This window comes from Gallinula chloropus, assembly GCF_964237585.1.
Source record: "Gallinula chloropus genome assembly, chromosome: 24".
In the NCBI taxonomy this organism is placed as follows: domain Eukaryota; kingdom Metazoa; phylum Chordata; class Aves; order Gruiformes; family Rallidae; genus Gallinula; species Gallinula chloropus.
Genome location: NC_140109.1, coordinates 7,241,041 through 7,268,925, shown reverse-complemented (window position 1 = coordinate 7,268,925; position 27,885 = coordinate 7,241,041). Strand labels below are relative to the sequence as shown.

At 54.9% G+C, this 27,885-nt stretch overlaps 1 protein-coding gene across 1 annotated transcript; it reads left to right on the top strand.

The window, feature by feature from the left end:
- Positions 1-14,169: 14,169 nt before the first annotated feature.
- FEZ1 (fasciculation and elongation protein zeta 1) lies at positions 14,170-26,202 on the top strand (the record flags this gene model as incomplete). The annotated part of the gene is made up of 9 exons (XM_084275054.1): positions 14,170-14,444; positions 18,355-18,451; positions 19,570-19,656; positions 20,328-20,532; positions 22,445-22,716; positions 24,328-24,408; positions 24,748-24,823; positions 25,310-25,375; positions 25,998-26,202. 9 exons carry the CDS (start codon positions 14,170-14,172, stop codon positions 26,012-26,014), a joined length of 1,176 nt encoding a protein of 391 aa, XP_084131180.1. The 3' UTR covers positions 26,015-26,202.
- Positions 26,203-27,885: the final 1,683 nt, after the last annotated feature.

Here is a 27,885-nt window from a genome sequence, read left to right as displayed (position 1 = left end):
TTTTGATCTATATGATCTTTTCTGGATTGTGGTTCCCACTTCCCCCAACTGCAGAGCAGGGCTTTGTAGATTTGTTTTTTTCCTGATTTTCTTCTTAGGAAGCACCAAGAAATGCACAAACACTCAGAAAAATGCCTGCCTTTGAGAGGGGGAAGACTCCCCTCCCTGTCCCTGCCTGGAAGTCCTGTCTCATGAAGGCACAAGGGCAAAAAAAGGTGTTAACTTGTCAATGAACACAAACACTTGTACTTCACAGGACAAGTCAATCCTGTTCACAGATTTCTAACTCCACAAGATGTATGACATGGGCCTCTTTTGATACGATTCAGTGAAATGTAATAATGCTGAATAGATTGATGTAGATGTAGCTTGAGACAATTAATATAACTTTGTGTATTTTAAGAATATATTTGGTTTGGATTTTTGGTAGAATATGGATGTAACTGTAGCTGTTTCTTGAGAGCAGCTACAAAACTGAGCCACAACAGTGCAACAGCCTTGAAGCTAAAGGAAGTGAAGATGGGGAGTGATAAATAATGAGACCAACAGCCATTTAAGAGACAGAATATATCTTGTTTTCAGTTAAAAGGGGTTCCTAACTAGTTTGTGCAGGAATGTGTGTTTGAGCTCAGGAATGTGTTTTGCTAACTATGTGCTGAGAGTGAGGAAGACGTCTAGCCTTCATCCCTGAGGACCACTGGAAGACCCCCTGGCTGTCCCTGAGCATGCTCTATTTGGGAGGAGTTAATGTAAATGACTTTCTGGAAAATACTTTGCATAACTCTGCCTTTTCTTAGAAATTGTAATGAATATGTGGAGATAATCTGTATAAATAGGAGAAATTTGGCTTTAATGAGCACACACACTGGGAGGAGCGATCCCCTGTGTGCCCAGAGCTGCAATAAAGGATCCCTGCTTCATAGTCACCAAGGCTGGTGAGTTTTGATTCCAGCTTTCTGAGGCATCAGTTAATTGCCTAGGTTCATTGGGGTCACTAGAATGCTTTAGCAATTCAAGGCTGCAATTGTGAGTTGGTAAGTCCCAAATAGGGTCGAATCCAATTTAATACCCCTATCATTTATTGGACATCATTAAGGGTTTTTGATTTTTATGTTCAGCTTGACAGGCTGCAGCTTTACCTGCCTTGCAGCCACAATCATGCCCAGGTATTTCCATGGGGGTATTTCTTGAACTGTCTCCAGGGCAGTGACCAGACCCAACTGTTGCAGGCTACAAATGGCTGCTTGTTGCATGGTTTGGAACTGCTCTGCAGTTTCTGCAGCCAGCAAGATGTCACCCATATTGTGACAGCAATACCCTGCAGAGTAGGCCTCACATCCTGGGGATAGAGCTTGAGCAACAAACCACTGACAAATGGTAGGCGAGTTCTTCACACCTTGAGGCAGAACTTTCCAATGATCCCTGTTTGCAGGCTCATGATGATTCACAGTTGGGACAGTGAAGGCAAATTTCTCCTTGTCCAGAGGGGCCAAGGGTATAGTAAAGAAGCAATCTTTTAAATCCATAACTACTACATCCCAGTCCATAGGTATCATTGCTGTGAGGGAAGAGCTGGTGGCAAGGCTCCCCTAGTTGCCATGCTGCATTTTCTTGCCTTAGGTCCTGCAGAAGTCACCATTTCCCTGATTTTTTTCTTTACCCCAAACACAGGCGTATTCCAAGGGCTGTTGGATGGTTCAGTATGTCCCACAGCCAATTGCTCACTCACTGAGTTTTGCAGGGCCTGCAGTTTTTCCAGAGGCAGGGCCCACTGATCCAACCCACCCAGTTCCTCAGTTAACCATGTCAAGGTTCAGGTGGGCTGTTTAACACCCTGCAGCACAGCAGCCCCTGTCAACAATCCCTTGTAATTTTTACTCCCCATTGTGATAATCTCTGTCCCATAAGGTCAAGGGGGGGTGTGTTACATATGGGCAGACAGTAGCTGTCTGGCCCTCAGAATTAGTGATGAGAATCAGCTTGGCTGACACCCTGCCTTGTGCTGTCCCACCCCCAGGCACCCACCCCAACACCCACATTTACAAGTGGCCATCCACTGGGCCAAATAAGGTGTAAGATAATAGTTACATCTGCTCCAGTGTCCAAAAGGCCCTGGACTCCAATGGATGACAGTGAGTGGTTGGCTCCAGCCAGTCTGCACCTGGTCCTCACTATCACCCTGTTCTGTGAGCCTGTTACAGAGTGAGTGATTTCTCTATCTCAAGGGGATGCAGGAATGTTGTCAAGGTCAATTTCTTGGGTCATCAGGAGCGGGTTGCTAGCAGACCTGCTGCATCCCCCAACAATCTCTCTGTCCTCTCAGCCTCTCAACACGTATTTTCTCCCTTTTTTAGCTGAAAAGGGGAGTGATAGAGCAGCTCTGGATGGGATTTGGCCTCTAGCCAGGGCCAAACCACCACACTGGGAATCCCAAATAGACTGCTTTCTTCTTCAGAATTTGGCCTGAGCAATGAAGCTCAAGGGACAGCAAAGGAGGAGTGCCACCACCCCCACTCTTGGAATTGGGAATCACTCCGGTTTATTAATTAGCTCGGCGATATGAGGAGATAAAGTGCCAGGGACAAACAGACCCAGGGCTGTGGACTGGCAGCTCCTGCACCCCCCAAGTCTCTAGCAGGTTGTGTATGTGGGTTCCCACTGGCTTTGGGGCAGCAGCTGCAGCTTCCTGCTGCAAACAGGAGAGTTGCCCAAGCTCTTTCAGGAGTGTATGAAAGCCAGGAGCTGTTTGTCTTCCACCAACTCAATCTGTCCTCTCCTCAGATCCCCCAAGTCACCTCCACTGATTATTCCACATTATTCACCCGGTGATCAGAGTCACTCAAGTTTCACTATATTTGGGTTGCCTTGGGTGTATCACACGTGTTCTTGTGAGGAGGATTATTGAGGACACGTACATCTTCTGGGGATACCAGATGAGTTAAGTGTCTCACTGTTATTCAACGTTTAGCATATAAATTAATATTCAAAATCACAGAATCACAAGGTTGGAAGAGACCTTTGAAGATCATCGAGTCCAACCATCCCCATCCTGAGCTAAACCAGATCCCTAAGTACCTCATCAACCCTTTTTTTGAACACATCCAGGGAAGGTGACTCAGCCCCTCCCTGGGCAGCCTGTTCCAGCCCTGACAACTCTTTCAGTAACAAGTTTTTTTTCTAATATCCAATCTAACCCTGCCCTGGCACAGCTTCATGCCATTGCCCCTTGTCCCATCTCCTGTCCCCTGGCTGAAGAGACCAGCGCCCACCTCTCTACAACCTCCCTTCAGGTAGTTGTACGTGGTGATAAGGTCTCTCCTCAGCCTCCTCTTCTCCAAGCTAAACAGCTCTAAAATAAAGCATAACAGAGTGTCAAGAGCCCAAAAGCTGGTTGAAGCACTTTGTTCAGTATTCCTGTGGCAGTTGGCAAACATCCAAAAAGTTTCCCACCACTTAGGTTCTCCATCCTTTTTGATTCTTTTTTAACACTCACTTACATCATGATGGACAGTAATTTAGAGGGGTTTGTCCATTTTCTTGAACCTGTTGGAGGTTCATCAAGTCAGGGTGGTGAAGAAATTGTTCAACTAGGTTTAGGTTCATCCCAATGGGATGGGTTGTAGCTTGCAGTAACTTCTTTTGGATGGAGTTCAAGGTGAACGTTTCAATGTTTCCTTCCATGTCTTGAGGTTTAAGAGTATTGCTTTCTCAAATAAACCCTTGTTGTCCTCTCACAGTACATAGAATCATAGAATCATAGAATGGTCTGGGTTGGAAGGGACCCCAAGGGTCACAGAGCTCCAACCCCCCTGCCACAGGCAGGGACACCAACCTCCAGGCCTGGAGCTACACAAGGGTGCCCAGGGCCCCAGCCAACCTGGCCTTGAACACCCCCAGGGATGGGGCACCCACCCCCTCTCTGGGCAGCCCCTTCCAGCCCCTCACCACTCTCCCTGCAAAGAACTTCCCCCTAATCTCTCCTCTCACCCTTCCCTCCTCCAGCTTCACTCCAGCCCCCTTGTCCTGCCAGTCTCTGCCCTTGAACAAGCTGATTCCCCTCCTGTTCCTCTGCTCCCTTCAGGGACTGGGAGGCTGCAATGAGGTCCCCCCACAGCCTTCTCTTCTCCAGGCTGAGCCAGCCCAGCTCCCTCAGCCTCTCTCCATAGGGGAGCTGCTCCAGCCCTCTGATCCCCTCCGGGGCTCCTCTGACCCCTCTCCACCAGTCCCACATCTTTCTTGTCCTGGGGCCCCAGCTCTGGACACAGGACTCCAGCTGGGGCCTCCCCAGGGCAGAGCAGAGAGGGACAATCCCCTCCCTGGCCCTGCTGCCACCCCTCTGCTGATGGAGCCCAGGATCCCATCGCCCTTCCCAGCTGCCAGAGCCACTGCTGGCTCAGGGGAACTCCTCACCCACCCTGACACCCAGGTCCTTCTCAGCAGGGCTGCTCTCCAATGTTTTTAATTATGTGAGGGCCTGTGCTGAATAAAAGGAGTTAGGCTAATGGCAGTCTGAGTTGGTTTCCTACCCTTTGAAACTGGTACAGATAATGCTGTATCAATAATAATCCTGGATTTCCAGGACAGCCCCATGCTGTTGTGGGCAGACCATTGTGACTGGCTGAACCAAAGTAAAAATTGTACCAACAGTCCAATTTTTCTCTAACACAGGCTTTTTCCTGATTTCAATTTCACTGTAGTTACAGAGAGTTGAGTTACCTGAGGGCGAGCGGATCCATTAATCACAGTATGAAGAAATCAGAGGTCTCTGGAATCCAGGACCTTGGAGGTAGGAGAGAAAGTCTGGAGAAAGGAAGGTCAAGGAGGATAAGATTAGAGGTCATTTAGGCAAACTCCACGCTCACAGATCCATTGACCCCAATGGGATGCACCCAAGAGTGCTCAGGGAGCTGGCAGATAGCTAAGCCACTCTTCATCTTCTTTGAAAGATCCTGGAGAACAGGAGAGGTGCCTGAGGACTGGATGAAATCCAATGTCACTCTGATCTTCAGAAAGGACAAGGGGGAGGACCTGGGATAGGTTTCTATGATTGCATGAGCATCTGGGTGGATGAAAGGATGTCTATCTTGACTTCATCAAGGCTTTGGCACCATCTCACATAACATCCTTATAGGGTAACTTAGGGTTAGGGTTCGGCTTAGAATGTGGGTTGTGGGAGTGGACAATGAGGAGGGTTTAGAATTGGCTGCCTGGCAGAGCTGTAAGGGTTTTTAACTCCCTCCATTTAATGAATACTTTTTAAGGTTTTCAGATGGGGATGGGAATCAAAGAATGCTTTGGGTTGGAAGGGACTACAAAAAATCACCTATTTCCAACCCCCCTGCCATGGGCAGGGACACCCTTCACTAGACCAAGCTGCCCAAAGCCCCATCCAGCCTGGCCTTGAACACCACCAGGGATGGGGCTTCCGCAGCCTCTCTGGGCACCCTGTGCCAGGGCCTCCCCACCCTCAGAGTGCAGAACTCCTTCCTAACGTCTCACCTAACCCTGCCCTCGTTCAGCTTGAAGCCATCACCCCTTGTCCTGTCCCTGCCCTGCCTGGTGACAGCCCCTCTCCCTGTTCCTGTGGTGTGGGTAGGCCGCAGTTAGCATTGGAATTCCTTTCAGCATTGGGTAGGCCGCAGTTAGGTCTCCCTGGAGCCTTCTCTTCTCCAGATGGGAATGCTGGAGGAACTTGTTGCACAGGATGAAGGGGAAGCCAATTTAACCCAATGCTTCAAGTAAACCAGTTCAATTCCACCATCAAAGTGGTCCTCCCTGGTCTGCAGTTGACTTTGCTCACAAGAAAAATGCCACCACAGAGCCAATGACATTGGGAACCGCGTCACTGCCAGGGATGTTTGAACTGGATTACATCTTGCATTTCCCAGCTCTCCTTTCAAGGGAGAATTGCAGCAGGTTGGGAGTGTTAAAATGGGCATTTTCAGGACAGCATTTTCGTCTTCTCAACTTCCTTCTTCATCTTGCTGGTGGTTGGAGGCTGAGGGTTGGCTTGGACTGACCTCAGACAGCTCTTCTCTGTCTAGTTCTTACTTTATCCATGTTTACCCTGTGGACAAACCTGGATTTCTCTGTTATTTAAAGCCTTTCCCCCTCCCCCACATTTTTTTCCATCTCCATCCATAAAGGAGCCTTATGGATCTTCTCAGGTGAGTTTGAGTTTGGCCAACGCTTTCTCAGCAAACTCACAGGGTTTTTCTCCAGGTAACCCCATTTTTCCCCAGCTTTACTCAGGAACAGATAAATTTCACAAAGCTGGGATGAGACAGAAATTTCACTCATCTGTGTCACCCAAAAATGAATTGCTGGGTCATAAAGCACGAGGCAGATGACAGCAGCTCGAGTAGTGCTGAATTTTAGCAGTTATTTACACTCTGGCACTTGGTCTTTGACACTTGCCTCACTGTAAGGAAGGGGGGTTGTGAGCACTGCAATATATCCCAGATCTTTTTCTCAGGAAAGTGACTTTTAATTTGGAGAAAGAGTGTGTTGCTGTAGAGCTGCCGAAGGTCAGTGCCGAGGTGTGGGGCTGCAGAGACACCCAGTGACAGACTCTTTGTTTGCACTCAAGTTTGGAAATTGCTGGGAACATTTCCACTTCTGAGAGTCCTAAAACATAAAATGTTTGCCACTGCAGCAAAATCCCAAGTGTAAGAGAATCTAGGTGACATCTGTGATCCAAGGCAATTACTATGCCAAGGATCTATCTGAGTTCTTCTTGGAGATGGTATCTGTATTTATTTTAAGGCAGAGCCTCCAATTCCATCACAGACCCTTGGTTTCACAGCACCAGTGCAGAAACACCATGACTTCCTTTCCTATTTTATTCTAAGAATTACCAGTGTTCTAACAGCCTCCATGGGTGCTGCTGCGCTGGTGTTTTGGGAGAGTTTTCCTCTAGGCCACCAAAAGAATGCAATTTTTGTCATCCTGAAACCCTGTTGAAAATGGCTTTGACAACAATCTCTGGAAATGGAAGTTTCTCCTTCCCACTTCCTAATATCCCAATGCATTCCTCAAAAATGGTCTTCTGGCTGCACTTCCTTTGAGGAACCATGGAAGAACAAGGCAGGAGAGGAAAGCTGGAGGTCTGTAGGCTGGTTTGTGTCTCTGGTTGCCCCTGGGCATATCTATCTGGTTTCCTGACTGTATCCATCTACTTCTTGAAGTTATCCAAGAGCCAAGTCCAAGTGCAGGCAAAAGCAGCCAATTCTGGCTTCCTGCGTGCTGGGAAATGCTGATTTTTCACATTGAAATCATTTCCCCAGAAAGGCTGGAGGTGGGGAAGGCAGATATAAAAAAGGGGCAATTATTAAATGAACTTAGGCAGTGTGGGTCGGATGAGTGGACAGTGAGGGGGTGGTGGTGAGAACTGACCCAATGGCCGGGCCCAGGGAGCCGTGTCCAGTCAGAGCAGCCAGCGGTGTGCCGGGGAAGGAGCCCCGCTGGGGAGGCAGCTGGGGAAGAACTGCAGCCCATGGGAAGGGCTGACTCTGGAGAAGCTCCTGGAGGACTGTCTGCCCTGGGAGGGACCCCACGTGCAGCAGGGAAAGAGTGTGAGGAGCCCTCCCCTGAGGAGGGGGGAGCAGGAGAGACTCCGTGTAACAGGCTGCTGTGGAGACACAAGCCCAGTGATGGGCTGACAGGGGACAGTGCTGGGAGGAGTGGCTGACACACCCAAAGGCTGTGGAGCCCTTCGGTGAGATCTGGGCAGGTTGGATGGTTGGGTGGAGCAGAACCTGGTGACGTTCAACAAGGGCAGGTGTAGGTTCCTGCCCCCAGGGTGGAGCAGTGCCAGGCCCCAGTACAGTCAGGGGTGACCTGCTGGGAAGCAGCGCTGCAGAGAAGGACCTGGGAGCCCTGGGGGACACCAAGCTCTCCATGACCAGAGCTGGGCCCTCATGGCCAAGAGGTTGATGGAACCTGGGGGCCTTGAGCAGAGCATGGCCAGCAGGTCCAGGGAGGTTCTGTGCTCCTCCCCTCTGCTTGGCCCTGCTGAGGCCACAGCTGGAGTTGGGTGTCCAGTGCTGGGGTCCCCAGTTCAGGACAGACAGGGAGCTGCTGGAGAGAGTCCAGGGAGGGTATGAAGATGACGCCTGAAGCATCTCTGGTGTGAGGAAAGGCTGATTCTGTTTTGTCCTTGATGGTAATTGGTGAATTGATTAGTTCTCTAACGGGTTTTAGGGCAGGAGCAATTTATTGGTTCATGTGATGGTTTAGCCCTGGCTGGAGACCAGACACCCACCGAAGTAGCTCTGTCCACCCCCCTTTTCAGCTGGACAGGGGAGAAAATACCTATTGAGAGGCTCAGGAGTGGAGATAAGGACAGGGAGAGATCATTCTGCAATCAGCATCATGGGCAGGACAGACTTAACAGGGAATAAAGGACAGAAAACTCTCTAATGACCCTGCCCTGTACCCCCAGTGACACCAGAGTTGGGTGATGAGAACTGTGACCAGATCTTAAAGCACCTTCCCTCCACCCCTCCCTTCTCAGCAGACTGCACTCCAGTCAGGATTTTGCTCCCTTCTTCCCCCCATTGTGGCACAAGGAGGTGCAGGGACTGGGGAATGGGGGTTTCAGTCAGTTCCTCACAAGATGTTTTCCTTTTTGGCTGGAGGATTATTCATTCCTCACACCCTTCCGCTGCTGCACCGTGGGGTCCCACCCATGGCAGACAGTCCTCCAAGGACTTTTCCAATGTTGAGTCCTTTCCCACAGGGCTTCAGCTCTTCCCCAGCTGCCCCAGCGTGGGTCAGTGCTATGGGTGCAGCCATCAATCTCAGTGTCTCTCAGTCTCTCAGGCCCAGACTGCTCCAGCCTGGTCCCCCACAGGGTCACAAGCCCCCCGCCCCCAGCAAACCTGCTCTGGCATGGGTCTCTCCCTCACTCATCTCTGTGTCTGTGTCTCTGTCCAAGGGCTGCAGGTGCTGCCAGGGGCTTGTCCCAACACAGGTCACAGCATCTCCTGTCTGTCTCCCCCTGCTCCAGCGTGGGGCCTCTCCACAGGCTGTAGGGGGGGATCTGGGCCTTGTCCCTGGGCTGGGGGGGGACACCCGCTCCACCATGGGTTTCTCCATGGGTTCCTCCATGGGCATCTTTCTCTCTGACACCTGGGGCACCTCCTCCCCCCCTTCCCTGCCCTTGGTGCCTGCACAGCTCCTCCCACCTTCCCACTCCCTTCTCTGGGGGCACAAAGCGGCTGCTGGTGGGTTTTTCTCTCCTCACTGTGGCTCCCAGAGGCGCTGTGCCCATGGCTGATGGGCTGGGCCTTGGGCAGCAGCGACTCCGGCCTGGAGCCAGCCGGTGTTTGCTCTGCGGGGCTGCAGAGAGCTGCTGGCTGCTCCTTGCAGCAGCCACCCCTGCACCACCCCCCCTTCTCCACCAGGACCCAGCCAGGCAACACTGTGACAGTTCAGTACTGGGCACAAAGGCTACAGGAGATGTGTATTGATACCCACTCCTGACATCCTTCACCCTGACTGTACATCACTCCTCAAGACATGATCATTAGAAAGTCACCTACAATCAGCATGACATGGAGGAACGAAACATCTAGAGCTAAACCCCTTCCACATCAAGGCACGTGACACTCCAGCCAGGATTGGATGGAATTTCACCACATGTGACAACAAACACTCACTTTTGTGGGTTTGCACTTAACAGGGATGAGCAAAAGTAGCCTTATAAAAACCAACCTTGAGTCCAAATCCACGTGAAGGAGTCTGTGAGAGCAGCCAAGGATGCTCGTCCTCCTTTGCATCCCCATACGTGCAGGAGGGTGGGTGTTAAACCCACGGATCAATGGGGGGGATGGGGTGGGGTTGAACTTAAAACCAGCCCTTTGAACGGCTGTTCTGCAAACTGTGATGTCAAGAGTCTTTTATTTTAAAAGAAAAAGAAACCTACCCCCCAAAACACAATTTGGGGGGGTTTTTTTGAAAGGAAAAAGATTTTTTTGACTGACTTTTTTGGACTTGGCCAATGGGATCCTGGGCTCCATCAGCAGAGGGGTGGCAGCAGGGACAGGGAGGGGATTGTCCCTCTCTGCTCTGCCCTGGGGAGGCCCCAGCTGGAGTCCTGTGTCCAGAGCTGGGGCCCCAGCACAAGAAAGATGTGGGACTGGTGGAGAGGGGTCAGAGGAGCCCCGGAGGGGATCAGAGGGCTGGAGCAGCTCCCCTACGGAGAGAGGCTGAGGGAGCTGGGCTGGCTCAGCCTGGAGGAGAGAAGGCTGTGGGGGGACCTCATTGCAGCCTCCCAGTCCCTGAAGGGAGCAGAGGAACAGGAGGGGAATCAGCTTGTTCAAGGCAGAGACTGGCAGGACAAGGGGGCTGGAGTGAAGCTGGAGGAGGGAAGGGGGAGAGGAGAGATGAGGGGGAAGTTCTTTGCAGAGAGAGTGGTGAGGGGCTGGAAGGGGCTGCCCAGAGAGGGGGTGGGTGCCCCATCCCTGGGGGTGTTCAAGGCCAGGTTGGCTGGGGCCCTGGGCAACCTTGTGTAGCTCCAGGCCTGGAGGTTGGTGTCCCTGCCTGTGGCAGGGGGTTGGAGCTCTGTGACCCTTGGGGTCCCTTCCCACCCAGACCAGTCTGTAGTTCTATGATTCTGTGTCTTTATTTCAGCATCCCCTCAGCCAGGGTTTCTGTTGACATCATACCCACACAGTGTGTTTACAGACACTGACACACCTCGGGGGGGGGGGGGTGTCCTCCACGATCTTTTAGGGACCGAAGGAGGTGGGAGACCCCCTCCCCTGACGGGAGGCTGGAAGACGTCAGGTCTCCCTAGCCCGTGCCGGGCACCCACCCTCCCGGTGACGTCACCCCTGCTGCCCCGCGCCTGCGTAGGGCGGCGCTGTGGCGTCGGCTCCTTGTCCATCACCGTGTGTGTGTCACACCCCCCCCCCCCCTCGCCCAGCGCGGCGCGGAGGATGCGGGGCCGCAGGTGGGTGCGGGGCAGGGCGGGGGGGGGTGGGGGGTGGCATCGGGGTGCTGCGGCGGGGGGGGGGGGTGGGGGGGGAGGGCGGGGCGTGCAGGCGCGGAGGGAGGGTTTTGGGGTGCAGCGGGGGGATGTGGGGGGGGGAAGTAAGGGAGCGTTGCGTGCGGCGGAGGGGGCGGGTTGAGGGGGGGGCGGGTGTTGGGGTGCAGCGCGGAGGTGCGGGAGGTGAAGGGGGGGGGTGCATCGCCGCCGCGGTGCGTTGTGGGTAATGCTTGCATTGCGGGGTGCGGCGGGGGGGGGCGAGGGGTGGGAAGGGGCGGGGGGGGGGGGGGTGCGGGCGTGCCGGCGCGGCGGGGGCGTTTGGAGGGGTGAACCGCGGTGAGAGCTGTGGGGTAGGTCTTGGAGGGGTGCCCGCATTTGGGGAAGGGTGGGGGCGGTGCGCCATTGGGGTGCGGACGGCTCATTGTGGGGGGAGGGGGAGGGGGGGGGATGCCCGTGTTAGGGAGGGGGGGGGGGGTGGCAGCCGGGCGCTGCCTTGCCCTGGGGTGCTCCCGCTGCGCATCAGCATCCGTGCGAGGGTGATGCATTGTGGGAGGCGCGCACGCTGCAGAGAGGGAGGGGGGCGAGCACGGAGCAGAGCCTTGGAGGGCATCTTGGGGTGCTTGGGTGGTGGGGGGGGTGGGATGGTGAGCGTAAGCAGGGGGGCTGTATGCACGGATGGGGCGGGGGGGGGGGGGGGGGTGGTACATGTGTGTGTGTGTGCGGGATGCAGCGTGCGTAGCACGGGTGCAGGTGTGGATGCGCGGATGCAGCTGGGGGGCTCGCGTTTTGCAGGTGCCCGGGGAGATGGGGAGGGGGGAGAGGGGCGGGGGGATTGTCCCTGCGTGATGCAGGCTCGGTGGGGTAGATTGGTGCATGCAGGGCGTGCAGGCGTGGGGATGCTGCATGCACCCCCGGGGGCACATGCGCATGGAGGTGCGTGTGCGCCCCGGTGCGTACAGACACCGCAGCAGCCCTGCGCCCCCCGAACAGGCGTGCGGTGCCCGTGCAGCTCGGGCTGTGCCCCTTGCACACCCGCAGCTTTGCGTGTGTGGGCTCCTCCGCCCCGCAGAGCGAAGGGACGCGGGTGTGGGGTGCCCAGCCCCGTGCAGCCCTGTGTGTGCGCACACGCAGCCTTGGCGGGCGTGGACCGTGATCACAGGGTCACCGCAGAGTCACAGGGGTGGGAAGGGACCTCCAGAGCTCATGGGGTGCGACCCCCTGCCCAAGCAGGGTCCCTAGGACAGGGCACACAGGGCGGTGGCCAGACGGGGCTGGAATCTCTCCAGAGAAGGAGACTCCACACCCCCTGGGCAGCCTGTCCCAGGGCTCCCTCACCCTCACTGGGAAGAAGTTCTTCCCCAGATCGGTGTGGAACTCCCTGTGCTCCAACTTGAGCCCATCGCCCCTTGTCCTGTCCCCACAGACACTGAGCAGAGGCTGCCCATGTCCCCCTGTGTCCCACCCTTCAGATCTTTATACCCATTGATCAGATCCCCTCTCAGGCTGCTTCTCTCCAGGCTGAACAGCCCCAGCTCCCTCAGCCTTTCCTCACAGGGGAGATGCTCCAGGCCCTTCATCATGATGGGCATGATGGGCGTGTGGCACGCGTGTCTGTGTGTGTGTGTGTCTGTGTGTCTGTGTCTGTGTGTATGTACACACACAGCTTATACCCACTGGCAGTGCCCACACATGTGTGTGTGTGTGTGGCACGTTCTGCAGACCTGGGGAGGTTGAAGTGGGCACACAGGTGGGTCTGTGGGTTTGCTGCACACGGGTGCCGTGCAGGGGGGGTGGGTGCACGGGGAGTCCCACTCTGGCCAGGTTTTCCCCCCAAAGCTGCAGGGTGTTGCTGCCATCCTCCCCAGGGGAGGCGTGACCTGGGCTGTGTGAGTGGGTTAGGGTGGTGGCACCTCTACTGTGCGATCGCTGCCTTACTGCTAGGTTACTGCTAGGTTCTTATGAGGCTACTGCTGAAATACTACTGGGATACTCTCAGTAACCTTGAGAGGGAGTAGTGAGATACTCTGAAGACACAGCTGAGATACTCTAAGGATGCTGCTGGGGTGCTGCTAAGATGCTATCAGGAGTTTGCTGAAATGCTGCAGACACTGCTCTCTGGGTGGCACTAAGATACTGTCAGGTTACTATGTGGATGCTACTGGGATACTGCAAGAACACTACTAAGGTACTATCAGGGCATTGCCAGGATGCTATCAGGACACTACTAAGCATCTTTCCATTCTTGATACTGAGATGCTATTATGAAGATGCCAGTGGGGCAGTGCTAAGACATCAGATACTCACAGGATACTACAACAGATACCATCTTTCAGTGTAGTAATACTGCACTAAGATAATATCTGGATATTACTTTGCGCTCTCAAGATACAATCAGGACACTCCTAAGATAATAGCTGCATACTGTTGCAACACTATTAGGATCCTATCAGGACATGGTTCATATACTACTGTGATACTATCAGGATGCTGTTACAGTGTATGTGGGATACTATTAGAATCCTCCAAAGATACCCCGAGGTACTTTCACAATACTATTGAGGCACTGCTAAGATGCTACAGGGATGTCACCATGATACTACTAAGATAGATAGCATCAGGGTACTACTATGAGCTGCTAGCAGGACAGTAGTCATATTTTAGTGGGGTGCTGTCAGGATGCTAGTAGAATATCAGTAATATACTTCTGAGATACTACAAAGGCACTAGAAAAGATAGTGGTAAGATACTTCTGGGATACTATCAGAGCAACTCTCAAACTATTGGAATACTGTCAGCACATTCCTGGTACTAGTATGATACTTTCAGACCACTGCTCAGACAATGATATAGTATAAGGTAGTACTATTACGATACTTTTTCTGTACTATCAGGGGAGTACTTGAGATACTTTTGGGCCACTATCAATACTTTGTTGCTACTAATAAAGTACTACTAATATGGTGTCAGGATATCAGCATATTTCTGTGAAGAGAGAACTTGCTGTTGGGATATTACTAGCATACTACTACAGAGATACTCTTGGTTGTGTAGTAGCCCAGGCAGTAGAGTTTCAGCCAGCATAGCAGCAGCGGAGGGAATGGGGAGCCTGTGAGTAGCGTAACCTGTGACCAGCACCTTCTCCTCACAGCTAAGGCGGCACGTTGGCACTGAGGACGATGGAGGCGCCCCTGGTAAGCCTGGAGGAGGAGTTTGAGGAGGGTCCCGGGGACGACGGGGGGACCCCGCAGCGCACTGCGGACCTGGCGCTGGCGGAGCTGGAGAGCTTCTCGGCCGAGATGATGAGCTTCAAGTCGATGGAGGACCTGGTGCAGGAGTTTGACGAGAAGCTCACCGTCTGCTTCCGCAACTACGATGCCGCCACCGAGGGTCTGGCCCCTGTGCGGGGCCGTCTGCAGGTGCAGGAGGAGGAGGAGCGCCTGCAGGATGAGGAGTGAGTAAGGATAGGTGCCTCCTCCCACACCTGCGCAATCCACCTCCCACAGTGCAGACTGGTTCCCTACATTGCAGCATGGCCATGCAACACAGCAAAGTAGTGGTGTAGTAACCTGTGAGTAAGACCCCCCCCCCTTCACCTCCTGCATGCTTCCTTGTGCCCTTGCAAGACTGCCCAGGCCAGCTCCCTGGCTTGCAACATGGTCATGCACCGTGTAGTATCCTATGAGTAAGGATTCCCTTGGGGTCTTCATGCTGCTTTGCATGCTAGTAAGGTACACCCCACGTGTAACCCAGCCCCCTGCATCACAGTGCAGCAGCATAACTGCGTAGTATCCTGTGAGTAGTTGCATAGGATCCTATGAGTAGACCACCATTAGGCTTGCATGCCTCCCATTGTAGTGGGGTTGTGTAGCAAATCAGAGTACCAGTGTGATATCCTCTGAGTAACACCCCTCTGCAGCCTATTGCACCTCCTTGCATGCTTGCACACTCACCACCACAAGCAGATTAGCTCCCTGCACTTTTGCATGGTTGTGCAGCACCTTGGAATAGCTGTGTGGGATCCTTGGAGTAGCTGTGTAGTATCTGTGGAGTAGCTGTTCAGGATCCTATGAGGATGCACAGCAGGGTGCCGTGTGTCATATTGCAGGGGGTCCTCGGAGGCACAGTCTATGTGAGGAAAGCCCTGGGGCAGGTGGGGGGGAAGAGTAAACCTTGAGTAAGGTGTGAGTAGAGCTTACCCTCCTGCTTGCAATATGCACCAAGCTGGGGGAGCAGCCAGTCTGGGACAGAAGGTCTCCAGCTCCACCACAACGTTTGCATGAAAACACACATTTTTCCCTTAAAAATCTCTTTGGGGGGTTCAAAATCCCATTTTTGGGGCCAAATCTGTGTGTTTGGTGTTTTTTTAAGCAATGATTTCTCCACACAATGGGTTTCTTTGCTCTTTAATTGTGAAGATCCCCCCAGACTGCAGTTCCTACTCCCTCTTTTTTCACCACGCAAAGCGATTGGGTTCCCCCTCTCTCCACAAACCCTCAAATCTCTTCATTTGGGGGCTTGGTTTGGGGCTTTTTTTGAGACTGGAGGGTTTTTTTTCACCCAAACCCACAGAAACCGAATGAGATTTTATATTTTTTTTCACCAAATCCATGGTTTTTCAGAGAAAAACACAGTTTGGCCCCGTGCCGGGAGCGCGGCGCTGTCGCCGGCAGTCGGCTGGCAGCACCGCTTTGTGCTGCTTATTGTGTCTTCTTTTTTTGGGTCACTTTGGGCAAAACAGGCTGTTTTTTGTGAAGGATTGGGTTGTTGTTTTTTTTTCCCATTTCTCCTTGAATGAGCCCTGTGTGCAGGGCTGGGGGATGGGACACGGGGCCTTAAAGGCGCTGGATCTCCCTAATTATTAACCGATTCTTGTCATAATCGACCCCAAAACCCGCTGCTGCTGGTTGCCTGACCCTGCAGGGCGTTGGCCCTTTAAGAGTAGGGGGGGGGAGCAAGTTGAGAAGGGGGTAACCACTTCTTTTTCCCCTATTTGCTGTGTTTTTGTTAAAAACAGGTATATGGGGGGGTGGATGCTTTTTAGGGGGGGTGTTGGAAGGAGGGAGGTGCTTTTTGGGGGTGCGTTCCGTGATGAAGTGTGCGGTTTAGGGGGAAATTAAGGTCAGGAGAGGAGAGAAGTACCCCCCAAAATGAACACTTTTGGGGACAAGGGGGAAGGGCAGGCAGTTTTGGGGGGGATTTAAGGGGAACTGGGATGTGAGTGGGTGTGATGGAAGGAATATGGGTTGGTGAGCCTTTTCCCCCCTCCCCTTTTCGACCTTTCCCCCCATTTTTGACCTTTTCCCCCTGTTTTTGACCTGGTTTTCCCTGCTCTTCAGCTCTTTTTTTACCATCCTTTCTTTCTTAAGCCCTCCTTTCCTCCTTTATCTCCCCTTCTCCACCTTTTTCTCCATTTTCCCACTCCTTCCTGCTTTTTCCTTCATTCCCCTCCTCATTTTCCTGCCATTTTCCCCTCTTGTACACTCATTTTCCCTTCCCCACTTTTCCACATTTCCCCCTTCTTATCTTTTTTCCCTATCTTCTTTAACCTTTTTTTCCATTTTTTCCTGTTTTCCCTCTTTTCCCCCATTTTTTCTTCCCTCCCTCCTTCCTTTTTCCCTTTTCCCCCATTTTTTCCTCCCTCCCTCCTTCCTTTTCCCCCATTCTTTCCTCCCTCCCTCCTTCCTTCTCCCCTTTTCCCACAATTTTTCCTCCCTCCTTCCTTCCTTCTCCTCTTTTCCCCCATTTATTCCTCCCTCACTCTTTCCTTTTCCCCCATTTTTAAGTCCCTCCCTCCTTTCTTTTCCTCTTTCCCCCCATTTTTCCCTCCCTCCCTCCCTCCCTCCCTCCCTCCCTCCCTCCCTCCCTCCCTCCCTCCCTCCCTCCCTCCCTCCCTCCCTCCCTCCCTCCCTCCTTCCTTCCTTTTCCCCTCTCCCCCATTTTTTCCTCCCTCCCTCCTTCCTTCTCCATTTTCCCACATTTTTTCCTCCCTCCTTCCCTTTTTTTTCCCACATTTTTCCTCCCTCCCTCCTTCCTTTTCCCACATTTTTATCTCTCTCCCTCCTTCCTTTTTCCCTTTTCCCCCATTTTTTCCTCCCTCCTTCCTTTCCCCCCATTTTTTCCTCCCTCCCTCCTTCCTTTTATCCTTTTCTTCCCTTTTCCAATTTTTTTCCACCTTTTTCCTACTTTTTTTGGGGGGTGGGGTGGTGGGGGGAATGTTCTGGTGGAGTTCAAGGTCCCAGGACCAGAGTTTGGGGCAGTTTTGGGGGTGAAAATTTGGAGAAAATTGTTTTCAGGACACATTTTTGTAATTTTGGGGTGTGGGGGGGGTTTATTGGAGGATGGGGTCGGGGAGGGGGAGTGTGTCAGGGCATCTGAGCTGTTTTTTCAGGATATTGGGTGTTCCAGGGCCATTTTTTTGGGCATGTGTAGGTCAATTTTTGGGGTGTTTCAAAGCAATTTCAGGGTGATGATTTTTCACACTGGCATTTTGGGCCATTCCAACATGTTCCAGAGCAACATTTTTTGGGACTTTTGAGGCATTTTTAATAAAGCAGAAGGATTTTTTTGGGGTGTTGGGAAATCTGGGGGGGGAGTTGTTCTGGAGTGTCACGGCAGCGTTCTGGGGTGCTGGTTTGGGGTAGCTTTTGGAGGCATTTTAGGGTGTTTCTAGGTGATAAAAAAATGGCATTCTTTGGTATTTTGGGGTGCTTCAGGGCTTTTTTTTGGGGTGGGGGTGGTTTGGAGCATTTCAGGAGTGCATTTTGGAGCTTTGTGTCTCTGGGGAGGGAAGTGTGTGCATTTGGAGGGGTTTCAGGGTGGCATTTGGGGCATTTTTAGGGCCTTTTGGAGCTTTTGGAAGCTTTTGAGGCATTTTGGGGCCTGTCGAGGCCTTTCGGAGGGCCTTTGGACCAGTTTTCTAGGGTGGCATTTTGGAGTGTTCCCAGGGCATTTGGGGATGTTTTGGGGCATTTCAGGGCTGGGGGGTAGTGTGTTAAGAGTGCTTTAGGGTGGTCTTTTGGGGTACCCAGGGACGTTTTGGGACGTTGCAGTGGCTTTGGGGGTATTTTGTTGGCAGCATTTGGGGACGTCTCATGCTGAGGCAGCTTTTTGGGGTATTTTGGGGCAGTGTTTCCTAATAATTTTATAAGCTTTGGGGGGTCTTCTAGGGCACCATTTGGGGTGTTTTGGGATGTTTCAGGCATCTCAGCAGTGTTTTGGGATTTGGGGGTGGGGGGAGTGGTTTTGGGGCCGCATTTTGGGGTGTTTTGAGACATTTTGGCCTGCCATTTTTGGAGTGGCTTTCTGGGTGGGACAGAGTTTGGGGGAAGGGGGATTGCTGCTCACCACCCACCTCCCTGCAGGGTCTGGGATGCTCTCACTGATGGCTTCGCTCCCCGTGGCTCACCCCGGCCCTGGCTGCTCCCTGGGGCTGAGGCCCCTGACGCCACCGACCCCCAGGTACAGCTGTGCCCCTCCCCATTTCCTCCAACCCCCTCCTGTCCCCACATGTGTGTTTTTCAGGGTAGAAAATGGTGTTTTCTTCATTGTGGTGGGTTCCTGCTGCCAGTAGCTGTGCTTGGGATTGTGTGAGGGCTGCAGGAATGCCCCAAAATTCACCTGTTTGGGTGTTAGGCATCCTGTCTTCCTAAGGTGGGGGGGAAGGTGGGGGTGGGGAGGTAAATTTATTGGGTTATTTTCTGCTAAAAAGCTGGAGTAAATGGTGAAAAGTGGTAAAAAAATAAGGTGCCTCCCCATCTGGCATCTCCAGCCATCCTCTCCATCCATCCCCTCCCCATCCAGTGTTCCCTTTTGATGCCTCCCCATCTAATGTCCCAGTCCAGTGTCTCCACCTGACCTCTTCATTCAGCTTCACCAGCCATCATCTCCCCATCCAGTATCCCTGGCATCTCCACCCAGCACCTTCAGTGTCTCCCTATCCAGTACAGTAATTGAAACATCTCCCCATCCAGTGTACCTGTCCAACTTCCCACTTCTGTCTCCGTGGAACAACTCCCCATCTGGTGTTCCCTATTCCAACACCTCTGTCCATCTCCATGCAACACCTCACCACCCAGCGCTTGCCTGTCCATTATATCCCTCTCCAGCATCTCCAGCACTCCCATCTGGTGTCCCTGTGCAAATTCCCTATCCAGATGCCCATCCAACATCCCCATCCAGCATTTCCCCATCCATCCCCACCCACAGCTGGTTCTGTCCTAAGGAACCTGCTTTGGCAGGGGGGTTGGACTCGATGATCTCTTGAGGTCCCCTCCAACCCCTACCATTCTGTGATCCTGTGCTCCTCTCCATCCATCTCTATCCATGTCCCTGTCCAACGTCCATCCAGTGTTCCCCTTGCAGTGTTTCCCTGTCCAGTGTCCCCCCCACCTCATGTCTCCACCACCCACCATCTCCCCACACAGCACTCCCCCTGCAGCGGGTCCCCCAGAGCCCAGGTTCCCTCGTGGCTCTCCCTGTGACAGGGTGGTGGCTGGGGCCATGCTGGGGCCATGCCTGTGCTGGGCTAGGCCAGGCCTGAGGTGCCACCAAGGCCACCCAGCCTGTGTCTCCTGCAGCTCTGTGAGAAGGAGGAGGAGGAGCTCACTGAGAGGAGTGAGCAAGACTCGGGCATCAACGAGGAGCCCCTGCTGACAGCTGAGCAGGTACCCCAGCCCCTGTGGGCACCCCAGGGCCCATGTATCCCCCAAAAGCCAGGCTGTACCCCCCCTCAGTCCACCCTTTTCACGTGTTGAAAGCATGAAACACAAAAAGCCCAGATCCCACCATCCTGGGATGTGGGACACAGGGCACACGGGCAGAGGTGCAGGTTGTGGGTGCTGATGTGGGACTCGGGTGCGGATGGGAGTGTGGGGTGCAGGGTGCAGATGGGTGGCAAGGGATGAAGGGAGAAAACAAGGGAGACAGAAAACCAGCAGGATGCAGTAGTAGGGTGCAGGTGGGAGGTGACCTGCAGATGTGAGCTGCAGGATGCAGGTGGAGCTGTGGGGTGTGGATGCTGGATGGAGGGTGAAGGGAGCAGCGTGCAGCAGTAGGTGTGGGATGTGGGTTTGGGTGTAGGTGTTGATGCAGGGCACATAGAAGTGCCCCTGGGGGCGTGGGATGGGGATGGGGATGTGGGATGGGGACGGAGGATGAAGGGAAGGACATGGTGTAGATGGAGGATGCAGTATGCCCATGGAGATGGAGGGGTCCGGGCCGGGTTGCAGGATACAGGGTGTCACTACAGATGCAGGACAGAGCCGTGGGCTGCAGGGTGGAGATGCAAGATGGAGGTAGGATGCAGGAGCAGATGGAGGACACTGATGCCCTGCAGGTCATCGAGGAGCTGGAAGAGCTGATGCAGAGTTCACCTGATCCCGAGGCTGATCCTGAGGGGGATGAGGACGACGAGGAGGAGGAGGAGGAGGAAACTGAGGCCGACGCTGAAGGCGAAGGCGGTGGGGGGGGCATGGAGCCCATCCTTCTGCATGAGCTGCGTGCTTTCTCCCCTGCCTTGAACAACAACTGCTCCCACGAAGGTACGGCCAGCAAAACCCCGGCCAGCCACTTTTTGGGTGCAATTTCAGCCAAACTGGACAATTGAGCCTCTCTCCAAGCTTCGGGGCAGGCTTGCTCCAGTGGTGGCACACTTAACTGTCTAGGAGAGGGCTATTGGGCAAAACCCAAACCAGTTAAGCCCGGGGTGGGGCAGGGAGGGGGTGTGGGGGGTGGCTTTTCACATCACTAAACACACCCGCGAGTTCCACCAGAACCTCCTGGCCACCATGCATGACACATCCTTCCCTTTCCCTCAGGCATCTGGCCTTTGTTGGATGCCTTGCACCTCAGCAGCACGCCCTGAGGGGACACCTCTCCCTGCACCTGGCTGCACAAGTGGCAGGGCACGCTGCTTGTTCCACACCTTCCCCCACATCGCACCAGCGCATGGCGCTCAGTGTCACTAATTGAGCCAGGCAATTACCTAATTGCTCTGGGCATGCTACTTAGGGGTGGCCGGGCAGTTCAGTGATGTGTTTGTTTATTGGTGGGCTGGTAAACACCCTGTGCATCTCATGAACCATGTGATGCCTCTTTAACAGTCTCAGTGCTCGTTTCACCCTGCACTTCCTTAGTTGCCCTGGGGATTCCCCTGAGCGTCGCGGGTGCGTGTGTTGGCGCCCGTATTGCTGGTTGCACCCACATCCCACCGATTCCCTGGCGTCTGGTGCATGTTACCAGCCCAGGGGGGGTCGCCAGCTCCACCATCGTGCTTTTCACTCCCCCACCCCTCACTTTGCATCGTTGCCAGTCCAGTATTTTGCTCATTGCACCAGGGAGGAGGCCAACTGGGCAGGATGTGTTGCCGGTTGCACGGCGCCGTTTCGCTACGGGCGGGTTGCAAGTTGGACTGGGTGCTTCAGGCCTGCACCAGGCAGCGCACTGTGTGTCCCCCCTGGGGCCTTGATAGTGGCAGAGTGCCTCTGGGTGTGCCTCTGGGTGTGCTTCTTGTGGGTTGGGGCAGTGTTGCCTCCTCTGCGCTGCCGATGTCACCAGTCACACCAGGCATCTCGTTGATGGCAGCCCTGGTTGCACGAGTGCCGCGGGTTTTTGCCGCTCGCTCTTTGAGGGAGGGGGGGGATTGAGGGAGGGGGGACAAGGAGGGAAAAGAAAACCAAAACCTCACGGGTTGGGATAAGGAGAGTTTACTGGGACAGCAGAGAGAGAGAGATAATAATAGTAACAGGACTTTATAGCAAAATAGACGAGGCTGGTGACACACGATGTGGTTTCTCACCGAACCGCACAGCTCAGGTACAGCTCAGAGCTGTCCCCACACCGGACTGTCCCCAAAACTGCATGTCCTGGAACCATGTACTTCTCCCCCCATCAGCCCCTCATTACACTGAGCATCACCTAATTGGCATGGAATACCCCTCTTTGGCCAGTTCGGGTCACCTGTCCTGGCTGTGTGTCCCCCCTCCAGCTTCCTGGGTGCTCCCCACCTTCTCCCTAGCAGGGAAATATGAACAACTGGAAAGTCCTTGACACCTTGGCCACAAGTAGAAACATCAGGGTGTTACCAGCACTGCTCTCATCCCAACTCCCTAACATGGCATTCCACCACTGCCACAAAGGAATTAGCTCTCTCCTGGCCCAAACCAGGACAAAGAGGCATCCCACTGATTGCCCCCAGCTCCTTACCAGCAGTGCCATGGGTCTCACCGGTTGCATAAGGCATCCTGAAGCCTTCAGCAGGCTCGTTGCACCGGGGCGTCCTGTTAACTGCACTGGGCATCTCCCTAAGACGGCACTGGTGGCACTGGTGCCTCACCAGTTGCACTGGTCGCCCCGTGCACCCTCGTGATCGCGCTGCCCACGTGCCCCAGGCTGTGGTGGGTCGTGTCCCCTCCGTGCGCCGGTCTCTTAACCGCGGCACCTGGGCGTCGGTAGGGCTGGGGCGCCTGTCGGCGCGGGAGCTGGCGGCGGCAGCGGGGCGCGCAGAGGCGGCCAGCCGGGCGCTGTCGGCGGAGCTGGTGGCGCAGCTGGCGCGGCGGGACGAGCTGGCGTTCGAGAAGGAGGTGAAGACGGCCTTCATCGGGGCGCTGCTGGCAGTGCAAGGGGAGCAGCGGGAGCAGCGGGAGGCCGCCCGGCGCCGCCGCCGCGACAAGGGGCTGAGCCTGCAGGGAGGGCGTCCCGAGCGCGGGAACCACATGCCCCGGAAGGTGAGGGATGCGGTGGCCCATGGGGGACAGGCGTGGGTGGGGAGGGGGCTTGGGATGTAGGGAGGGGAGAGGAGGACGCCAGGGGGATGTGGGGAATGGGGGGGGGGGGACATGGGGCGAGGTGGGTGGATGGGATGGGGATGGGGGACCTGGGATGAGGTGGGTGGATGGGATGGAGGGACATGGGATGAGGTGGGGAGATGGGACAGGGATGGAGGGACATGGGGCGAGGTGGGGGGTTGGAACAGGGGTGGGGGGACATGGGGCGAGGTGGGTGGATGGGGTGGGGATGGGGGGACATGGGACAAGGTGGGTGGATGGGATGGGGGACATGAGATGAGGTGGGGAGATGGGACAGGGATGGAGGGACATGGAACAAGGTGGGGGGTTGGAAGAGGGATGGGGGGAGATGGGGTGAGGTGGGTGGATGGGATGGGGAGGGGGGGACATGGGATGAGGTGGGTGGATGGGATGGGGGGACATGAGATGAGGTGGGGAGATGGGACAGGGATGGAGGGACATGGAACAAGGTGCGAGGGTTGGAACAGGGATGGGGGGACATGGGGCGAGGTGGGTGGATGGGATGGGGGGACATGAGGTGGGGAGATGGGACAGGGATAGGGGGACATGGGACAAGGTGGGTGGATGGGATGGGGGACATGGGATGAGGTGGGGAGATGGACAGGGATGGAGGGACATGGGACAAGGTGAGGGGTTGGAACAGGGGTTGCAGGACATGGGGTGAGGTGGGTGGATGGGATGGGGATGGGGGTACATGGGATGAGGTGGGGGGATGGGATGGGGATAGGGGGACATGGGACAAGGTGGATGGATGGAATGGGGGGACATGGAACAAGGTGGGGGGTTGGAACAGGGTTGGGGGGACATGGGGCGAGGTGGGTGGATGGAAGGGGGATGGGGGGACATGGGATGAAGTGGGTGGATGGGGTGGGGATGGGGGGACATGGGATGAGATGGGTGGATGGGATGGGGAGTGGGGGACATAGGATGAGGTGGGGAGATGGACAGGGATAGGGGGACATGGGACAAGGTGGGTGGATGGGATGGGGGGACATGGGATGAGGTGGGGAGATGGACAGGGATGGAGGGACATGGAACAAGGTGCGGGGGTGGAACAGGGATGAGGGGACACGGAACAAGGTGGGCAGATGGGACAGGGATGGGTGATGCGGGATGAGGTGAGGGACATGGGATGGGGTGATGGGACAAGGGTGGGTGATGGGATGAGGGACATGGGATGGGGTGATGGGACAAGGGTGGGTGATGGGATGAGGCAGAGGAACGTGGGACAAAGGGAGCACAAGTTGGGAGGAGGGATGTGGGGACAGGGATCTGGGATAGTGGAACATGAAACAGGGATGCAGGGATAGGAAATGGGTGACTGGGTGGGTTAGAGGGAGATGGGACCAGGGGGAACATGGACACAGGAGGATGCAGGGATGGGGGACATGAGGACAGAAGATTGGGGGTTATGGGACAGTGGACTGGGGGACATGAATCAGGGAGCCAGGGGGACATTGGTGCCCAGGGAGGTGCCATGGGTGAAGTTCATGTCCCCGTGAGGTGACAGGGTGACACGTGTGTCCCCAGCGCTTCAGCATGGAGGGCATCTCCAGCATCCTGCACTCCGGCCTGCGACAGACCTTTGGCCCCGCTGCCAACGAGAAGCAGGTGCCCTTTTCCCCCCCCAGAATTGCCCAGCTTGGCCCCTACCCTGTTCCCCTGCCCCTCCCCAAGCCCCTTTTAAAATAACCTTGAGTTTCACAACCCCACTCCATCCCTCACAGCCCACTAATCCACCTTCTAAAGAGAAAAATCCCCATTTTTACCCCCCATATAAATCCTGAATTAATTCAGTACCCCCAAAGCCAGATGCAGATTAAACATCATCACAAGAGAATCACAGACATACCCCGATTTGCCACAGTCACCCCCCAAAAAATGAGGTGGTTCTGTGGCATCTGGGGAGGTGTTTTCTTTGGAGTGGGTTGGTTGGTTGTTTCTTTGCAGTACCTTAACACCGTGATCCCCTATGAGAAGAAGGGCTCACCACCCTCTGTTGAGGACCTCCAGATGCTCACCAACAGTGAGTATTCGTTCAAGCTGCCAGTTTTGGGGCAGAACCAGACATTTTTTTGCATTGCTGTGGTGACTGGACTTGGGTGTGTTGTTGCAGAGCAGCACATTTGGGATGCAATCCCATGGTGGTGGTTGGGGGGGGGAGGGGGGTTATTGCATTGGTGCTGCACGGACAATTAGAGGCCAGTTTGTTGCAATGAAGCCTGGTTTTTGGGGGGAAAGACCCTGTTTTGTAGCATGGCAGCACAGCTGGTTTGCAGCAACACCCCCCTCCCCATTTTTGCATGCTGTAGCAGTGCTGAATTTCAGGGTGAAGCACCCATTCTGCATTGGTTGAGGGTGCAGGTGCTTGCTTTGGATGCTCTCAGGCCTTGTGCACCCTGAGAAACTCTGGTGATGGATGTCTCTATGGCAGCTGTGGGTGGTTTTGCTGGGAAAAAGGGACATTTTGGGGGCAGTGGGGCCAGGCTCACAGCTCCTTTCCCCTTCACAGTCCTGTTTGCCATGAAGGAGGGGAACGAGAAGGTGCCCACACTGCTCACGGACTACATCCTCAAAGGTATCTCCTTGCCTCGTGCATCCTGCACAGGGATCCCTTCTGCATCCTTGTGCATCTCCCTTGCATCCTTTGTGTAGCAGCTGTGCACCCTCGTGCATCTCCCTTGCATCCTTTGTGCATCCCTTGTGCATCTCCACCCATTCCTCACGCATCTCTGGCGCATCCTCTGTGAATCCCAGGTACATCTTCCTGCACATTTTGCTCGTGCACCCCTGTGTGCTGGCCTCATGCACCCTCACACCCCTTCACCCTGCACCTCCCTCGAGCTGTCACCTGGCCCATCTGCTTCCTCCACACGTCCCTTGCACGCCCTTCCTTGTGCACCCCTCCTGCACCCTCCACATGCCTCCTGTGCACCCTCGTGCACGCTCAGCATCACTCTGCACCCCTGTGCATCCCTCTGCATCACCATGGGGGGCTCCTCTGACCCTGCACACCCTCCACCAACGCCTCCTCCGTGCATCTTCCTGCACCCTCAACGCCTCATCACGGGTTCTCCTGCAACCCCTTGTGCATGCTCCAGCCTCATCACGCACCCACACGCCACCCTCACCCCTTCCCCGACCCCCTCATCCCTCCCCTGGTGCATCCCAGCCCGCACCCACCACCTCTCTCTTTGCAGTGCTCTGCCCAACCTGATGCAGCGCTGCCCTCACGTCCCTCCCACCCCTGCCCCGGCGCCCCTCGAAAACAGGGGCAAACCCGAGGAAAATGGGTCGCCTGAGGCCTCCTTTCCCCCCCCTACCCTGCCCCTGCACTTCCCCTTCCCCACCTCCCACCCCACCCCCTCGACCTTTGCACAGCTGGGAAATAAATAATTCGTTTCATTAATTAAACAGCTGGCCTGATGCACCTTCATCCCTCCGCTCGGGACGGCGTTGGGCGACTTTCTGAATAGAAAAATGCGCCTTTTTTTCCCTTTTTTTGGGTGGAAAAGCAGAGCTGAGGGCTGAGCTGCACCAATCCTGAGACTCATCACATATGCAGAGGAAGGTGCTGGGTACCCTCAGCCAGCTGCAGCGCCAGCGCTGTGATCCAAGGGGTAAAATTTGTACTCGGCACTGGGGAGGCTGCAGCTGGAGTGCTGGGTCCAGTTCTGGGCTCCTCAGCATCAGAAGGACATGGAGGTCCTGGAGCGTGTCCAGAGAAGGGCAACCAGGCTGGGGAAGGGGCTGGAGGGCAAATCCTCTGAGGAGCGGCTGAGGGAGCTGGGGGTGTTGAGCCTGGAGAAGAGGAGGCTGAGGGGAGCCCTTCTCCCCACCTCCCCTGCCCTGCCAGGAGGGTGCAGAGAGGTGGGCGCTGGTCTCTCCAGCCAGGGGCCAGGAGCTGGGACAAGGGGCAATGGGCTCAAGCTGCGCCAGGGCAGGGTCAGAGCAGCTGTGAGGAGAGAATTCTTCCCTGGCAGAGTTGTCAGGGCCTGGCCCAGGCTGCCCAGGGAGGGGGCTGAGTCCCTGCCCCTGGGTGTGTTTAACAGAGGGGAGATGAGGTGCTCAGGGAGCTGGTTTAGCACAGGACGGGAATGGTTGGACTGGATGAACTTAAAGGTCTTTTCCAGCCTGGTGATGCTGGGATTCTGTAAATTTGGCCATAAACCCCATTTTGATGGAATTTTTCCCATTTGTGAGATTTTTCTTGTTTGTAGGTTTGGGTGTTTTGGGTTTTTTCTATACCCCCAATTTCTGCTAAAAAAAAAATCCAAAAATTCACTTTTTTCATCCCACCCCCTTGAAATCACAGAGTCACAGGGGTGGGAAGGGCCCCCCAGAGCCCATCAGGTTCAACCCCCTGCCAAAGCAGGGTCCCTAGGACAGGGCACACAGGGCGGTGTCCAGATGGGGCTGGAATCTCTCCAGAGAAGGAGACTCCACACCCCCTGGGCAGCCTGTCCCAGGGCTCCCTCACCCTCACTGGGAAGAAGTTCTTCCCCAGATTGGTGGGGAACTCCCTGTGCTCCAACTTGAGCCCATTGCCCCTTGTCCTGTCCCCACAGACACTGAGCAGAGGCTGCCCATGGCCCCCTGTGTCCCACCCTTCAGATCTTTATACCCATTGATCAGATCCCCTCTCAGGCTGCTTCTCTCCAGGCTGAACAGCCCCAGCTCACTCAGCCTTTCCTCACAGGGGAGATGCTCCAGGCCCTTCATCCCCTTCGTAGCCTCCTCTGGACTCTCTCCAGGAGATCCCTGGCTGGTTTATCCCAGGGAGCCCAGAACTGGACACAATGCTCCAGGTGGGGCCTGACCAGGGCAGAGCAGGGGGGGAGGATCCCCTCCTGTGACCTGCTGCCCACACTCCTCTTGATGCATCAACTCATTAATTAACAGGGTGGTGGTCCTAGTGGGCTTCAGTTTTGGGCAGAATAACTCCACTTTGTGGGTGTGTCACTCACTTCAGGGCACAATCTCTAATTTGGGTGTCACTGCTCATGTTTTGGGGCTCGTTCTCCATTTGGGATGGCAGGGGGAGAGGGGAAAATTCAGTCTTTTTTAGGGTGAAGCAGGACATTTTGG